This window comes from Mizuhopecten yessoensis, unplaced genomic scaffold (assembly GCF_002113885.1).
Source record: "Mizuhopecten yessoensis strain PY_sf001 unplaced genomic scaffold, ASM211388v2 scaffold6893, whole genome shotgun sequence".
NCBI classification, from domain to species: domain Eukaryota; kingdom Metazoa; phylum Mollusca; class Bivalvia; order Pectinida; family Pectinidae; genus Mizuhopecten; species Mizuhopecten yessoensis.
The window spans coordinates 723435-729683 of NW_018406777.1; the positions used below are offsets into that span (position 1 = coordinate 723435).

At 36.5% G+C, this 6249-nt stretch overlaps 1 protein-coding gene across 1 annotated transcript in view; it reads left to right on the forward strand.

The window, feature by feature from the left end:
* The window catches only part of LOC110452800 (atrial natriuretic peptide receptor 1-like), a 35377-nt gene that overhangs the window by 17914 nt on the left and 11214 nt on the right, over positions 1-6249 (forward strand). The window contains exons 10-14 of the mRNA XM_021501478.1: positions 181-252; positions 817-961; positions 3623-3781; positions 3983-4157; positions 4998-5144. Of these exons, the coding sequence (XP_021357153.1) occupies positions 181-252; positions 817-961; positions 3623-3781; positions 3983-4157; positions 4998-5144 (698 nt within the window). The remainder of the gene's footprint in view (positions 1-180; positions 253-816; positions 962-3622; positions 3782-3982; positions 4158-4997; positions 5145-6249) is intronic.

Genomic DNA, 6249 nt, shown 5'->3' on the forward strand with positions numbered 1-6249 from the left:
TTATTTTGGGGGGAAAACCATAGATGGGGCTACGAATAAGATGTGATTTAGCAATGAACTTGCCATTGTCCGTTCAGGTTAATTCAAATATAAAAAAAGATGTTAAAAACTAACTGAGTTCGAATGTAGAAATGGATTTTAATTTGTACAAATGATTTCATTTTTCTTTTTTTTATGCAGGATATCCTTGAAAATGAAGATATTCATTTGGACTGGGATTTCAAATATTGCTTGTTATTGGACATTTTAAGGGTATCTATTTATCAACGAAACACATTTATATTTATTTATTACATAACATTTATGCATTACTTCAAGCATATTTCTAAAACCAATTCAGGTTGGAGGTATTAGAATGGCAATGAAAATTTGCCAATAATGCAATACCATCTATGATTTTATCTTAACGGCTGAAGATATAGAACAAATAAACTTTAATGTTCTATCAATTGACAGTTATCTTTATAAGGAAAACTGTTTTGATATTAAATAAATAAACTGCAACTAAACTGTTCTTATCACAAAATAAAAAGGTTACTATCATAACAGGGTGCAAAAAATAAATTAAAAAAAAAACGAAAAATATCGTTTATTACTTTTTTTTTAATATTATCAAATTTTATCTAAATATGAAGTGGTAATCATTTTCCATATTGAAACAATTCTCATGTACCAAACTATTTCGTCTTCAAAAAATACTAAAAAATGCCAAAAATGCCAAAAATGCCAAAAATGCCAAAAATACCAAATCGTGTTTTAACCGGTATAACACACCTTTGCTTGGTCGTCAAACACTGTTTCATTTTATATTTATAGGGACTAGAATATATTTTCCATGGTGGAATAAAATATCACGGGAACTTAAAGAGCTCTAACTGTGTTGTTGATGGTCGATTTGTCCTCAAGCTTGCTGATATAGGACCACGGCGTTGGATCAACTCAAAGGAAAGATGTGCTAGAGGTAATAATTATGATAGTACATGAATGTCGTTAACGTAGTTGAGTATCCTAGCAGTAGTTGAGTATCATAGAGGTACACGAGCATCCTAGAGAAAGAGTAGTATACTGGAGGTTGATGATTATCATAGAGGTAGAGGAGTATCTTAGAGGTAGAGGAGTATCTTCGAGGTAGAGGAGTATCTTACAGGTAGAGGAGTATCTTACAGGTAGAGGAGTATCTTACAGGTAGAGGAGTATCCTACAGGTAGAGGAGTATCTTACAGGTAGAGGAGTATCCTAGAGGTAGAGGAGTATCTTACAGGTAGAGGAGTATCTTACAGGTAGAGGAGTATCTTACAGGTAGAGGAGTATCTTACAGGTAGAGGAGTATCTTACAGGTAGAGGAGTATCTTACAGGTAGAGGAGTATCTTACAGGTAGAGGAGTATCTTACAGGTAGAGGAGTATCTTACAGGTAGAGGAGTATCTTACAGGTAGAGGAGTATCTTACAGGTAGAGGAGTATCTTACAGGTAGAGGAGTATCTTACAGGTAGAGGAGTATCTTACAGGTAGAGGAGTATCTTACAGGTAGAGGAGTATCTTACAGGTAGAGGAGTATCTTACAGGTAGAGGAGTATCTTACAGGTAGAGGAGTATCTTACAGGTAGAGGAGTATCTTACAGGTAGAGGAGTATCTTACAGGTAGAGGAGTATCTTACAGGTAGAGGAGTATCCTAGCAGTAGTTGAGTGTCATAGAGGTACACGAGCATCCTAGAGAAAGAGTAGTATACTGGAGGTTGATGAATATCATAGAGGTAGAGGAGTATCCTAATGGAAGAAGCGTATCCTAGAGGTAGATGAGTATCCTAGAGGGAGAGGAGTATCTTAGAGGTAGAGGAGTATCTTAGAGGTTGATGAGTATCCTAGCAGTAGTTGAGTATCATAGAGGTACACGAGCATCCTAGAGAAAGAGTAGTATACTGGAGGTTGATGATTATCATAGAGGTAGAGGAGTATCTTAGAGGTAGAGGAGTATCTTAGAGGTTGATGAGTATCCTAGTGGAAGAAGCGTATCCTAGAGGTAGATGAGGAAATTAGAGGGAGAGGAGTATCTTCGAGGTAGAGGAGCATCTTAGAGGTTGATGAGTATCCTAGTGGAAGAAGCGTATCCTAGAGGTAGAGGAGTAAATTAGAGGGAGAGGAGTATCTTCGAGGTAGAGGAGCATCTTAGAGGTTGATGAGTTTCCTAGAGGTAAAGAATTATCTCAGAGTAAGATGAGTATCCTAGAGGTAGAGGGGTATACATGAGGTAGATGAGTATTCTAGTGGACGAGGGTATCCTAGAGGTAGAGGAGTATCTGAGAGGAAGAGGGGTATCCTAGAGGAAGAGGAGTATCTGAGAGGAAGAGGGGGATCCTAGAGGTAGAGGAGTATCTGAGAGGAAGAGGGGGATCCTAGAGGTAGAGGAGTATCTGAGAGGAAGAGGTGTATGCTAGTGGAAGAGGGGTATCCTAGAGGTAGAGGAGTATCTGAGATGAAGAGGGGTATCCTAGAGGTAGAGGAGTATCTGAGAGGAAGAGGGGGATCCTAGAGGTAGAGGAGTATCTGAGAGGAAGAGGGGTATCCTAGAGGGAGAGGAGTATCTGAGAGGAAGAGGGGTATCCTAGGGGTAGAGGAGTATCTGAGAGGAAGAGGGGTATCCTAGAGGAAGAGGAGTATCTGAGAGGAAGAGGGGGATCCTAGAGGTAGAGGAGTATCTGAGAGGAAGAGGGGTATCCTAGGGGTAGAGGAGTATCTGAGAGGAAGAGGGGTATCCTAGAGGTAGAGGAGTATCTGACAGGAAGAGGGGTATGCTAGAGGTAGAGGAGTATCTGAGAGGAAGAGGGGTATCCTAGAGGTAGAGGAGTATCTGAGAGGAAGAGTGGTATGCTAGTGGAAGAGAGGTATCCTTGAGGTTGATGAGTATTCTAGAGGAAGGAGAGTATCTTAGAGGTAGAGGAGTATCCTAGAAATTGAGAAGTATTCTAGAAGTAGAGGAAGATATATGTACAAGTAGATGAGTATTCTAAAGGTAGATAAGAATGATGCAAGTAAATCAATGTTTTAGAAGTAGATAGGTGCACCCACCTAATTGAGGTAGGTGCATGTTCACGAACGACATTTATGTCCTGGTGGTGAATTAACGCGGAGTCCTTGTTATAGAGAATTATTCTAGATACAGATGAAAGTGATTGGGGGTTAATGAGTGTCCAAATGGTAAAGAATTGTTTTAGAGGTAGCTGAGTATCATGCAGCTAAATGTTTTCGCTAATCAGATTGGCGAAAGTAGCAAATCAACAGGTTTTACTTCTGCCATTTAATGGACTGAAAGGGAATTAGTAAACAGGGACAATTGTATTATAATATTATATAAAAATATGTTGGCATAAAAAATACATAACTGGGAAATTGTATTATTTGCAGTAAATTCTTAAGATAAAACTTCGTCATACAGCCACTATTTGTTCAATTAACTTGTATGGTTTGAAGGACTTTCTAATATAAAAGCGAAAATATATTTGTAATGTTAGGATTGAAAAAAAGAGAGAAAAAAGTGGTGATTGAATCAAATGATCTTACATCGAGACTTAATAATGTACTCAGATGTTCATACTTCATATTGTTTAATTTTGTCAAACATAGATTTGCTGTGGACCTCTCCAGAAATACTGAAGTGTCCAAGATCACCTAGTGCTTCAATGGGTCAAGCTGGGGACGTGTATTCTCTTGGTATTATGATGCACGAAATCATACAGCGTAACGGACCGTTCAGTATTGAGTCAGGTGGAATCACGCCAGAAAGTGAGTGGGACCTTTACGGTTGCCAGTCAAGGTTGATACTTGAACCATATTAACGTTAAGATCAGTTTCAATAGATAAGAGGCACATCATACCAACATTATATGTAAAATATTAAATATACATTCGCATATACAAAAAACATTTTTATATTACTATAGATTTTGCTATGTCATTAACATTAATTGTATTACGAATCTGCAGAGATTATAGAGTCTGTGGTCAACCAGTCCGCTAAACCATTCCGTCCAGTGTTTGAGGTCAACTCGTGTCCCGCAGAACTTATGAATGTGATCAAATCGTGTTGGTTAGATGTACCCACGGATCGAACATTGCTCAAGGATATCGTCAAAGGAGTAAATGACATTACTCAAAATAAGTAAGTATCCTATAGAAACAGTATTTTCTTTTAATTCATATTTTATATTCAAAATTCATAATAAGTTCTTTTCTGGCCAATTGGATACTGTAAACAAACCTATTTTAGCGCACTCAATTTTTTTTTCACTTTAAGATTTGTATCTTTAGTTTTGTCGGCTGATGAAAATAACACTGTTTACAAAAACAATAGGTGACATTATCGAGGTCATATGCGCTTAGCAATATGCAATTATAATTTCTATAGTAACTATAGTAATAATTATAGTACAGTCGAACCTCGTTATCTCGAAGTCGACGGGGTCGTGGGAAAACTTCGAGTTATCCGAGTATTCGAGTTATGCGGGTTCATAGATTTGGTATGAAATTTGCTGTTGGGACATATCACTAGCAGTTGTTGGTTTTATTAATAGTTAATGCTTTTAATCAATCGATAAATGATATACGTAATCAATATAACAAATACAGCTATGTAATTTTACAATAAACACGCTTACAAAAATAGAGTAAGTTATTTCAGAAAAACGTACTTTCGTTTTTAAACGCGATCAAAACGGTTGGACCATTTTGTATCTGTGGTTATCTAGTATTATCATGTGTTTTAAAACAAAATATGATATCCTCTTGAGATTCCCAAATAGTAAATATGTATTTGTATACAACTTACAAAAAATGCACATGCTTATCTGTATGATATATATAACAACACTATTCCGTTTGAATTTTCTGTAAAGGATGTACCTGGGTTCCCCAGTGGAAAGGAAAACAGTATTTAACAAGTTTATTTAATAATCAAATTACGGTTCAATGATGACTGGGTTTTTTTGCAATATTTTTACAGATTTAAGCAAGATAACTTTTTCGATAACCTACTCAAGAGGATGGAGCAGTACGCAAACAATTTAGAAGAGATCGTTGGACAGCGAACTGATCAATATCTACACGAGAAACGGAAAGCCGAAAATCTTCTCTACCAGCTGCTGCCAAAGTAAGTAACGTATATGTAAATATGAATCAGCCCTCAGATGCGTTTCATTAGCATATGAATAACCACTGCAAGACAGTAAAATGAAACATGTAGCGCGTTAGCATTTTCCTGTAATGCAGTGCGTATTCATATTGCTTATGAACCGCATCTGAAAACAGTTTAATATTTATATCTATATGTTCACGTCTTTCTGTCCTTCAAATAAATAATGACGACATATTAAAAATGATAACAATTACATCAAGATTCACTGGAATGTTCGACTGGTGGAACATCCCAAAGCACGTGCATTTTCCTATAACTGCAGTTTTCAAATAAAGTTCGTGGAACAACAACAATAAAACAAACGCTTATCGGTTCGTACTCACTTCATTGTAACAATCATAAAAGAAAATTCAAAACAAAATTATATTGTTTATTATTATGATTATCGACGTCAAACTGCGAATGCATGTTCGCTTAAAAAGAGATTGAGTAATGCGGTCGCGACGGAAAGAATGTCGACGTCCTATTATTTGTGTATATTGAAGAAACATTTTGAATGTTGAGATCGCAAAGAAACTAAGGGTAGGCATGATATATCTGGTCAATTTCATCATGGAAAGACAAATATTTCTCTGGTCGTGAACAAAGTGACCCTGATAGCGACATTCATTTTAACGATGCGAGAAACGCATTTGTCGGAAAGGGAGCCATTAACAGCTTGCTTCTTACTTAACAACGTTGACCTTTTGCATGACTATAATAAGATTCATTGTTGTTGGGCTTTTTTTAAGATAATGTATTCCACCTAAAAGTTAAAGAGTATTTTATTACAGAATAAAATAATATTGTTGTAGTTTCATGGTGGAACAGTCAACTTCTCGCCCAAAAATTCAAAACGAGAGTCGAACGTGATTTCCGTATTGTTTTTTACTTGTTGTTCTAGCTCGTATCTCTTCTCTTTTCGGTTCGTAGTCCGATGACCCGAAAAGATGCTTACTTGGTTTATATAGTGACATTCGTTTATATAGTGACATTTATATAGTGACATTCGTTTATATAGTGACATTCGTTTATATAGTGACATTCGTTTATAAAGTGACATTCGTTTATATAGTGACAT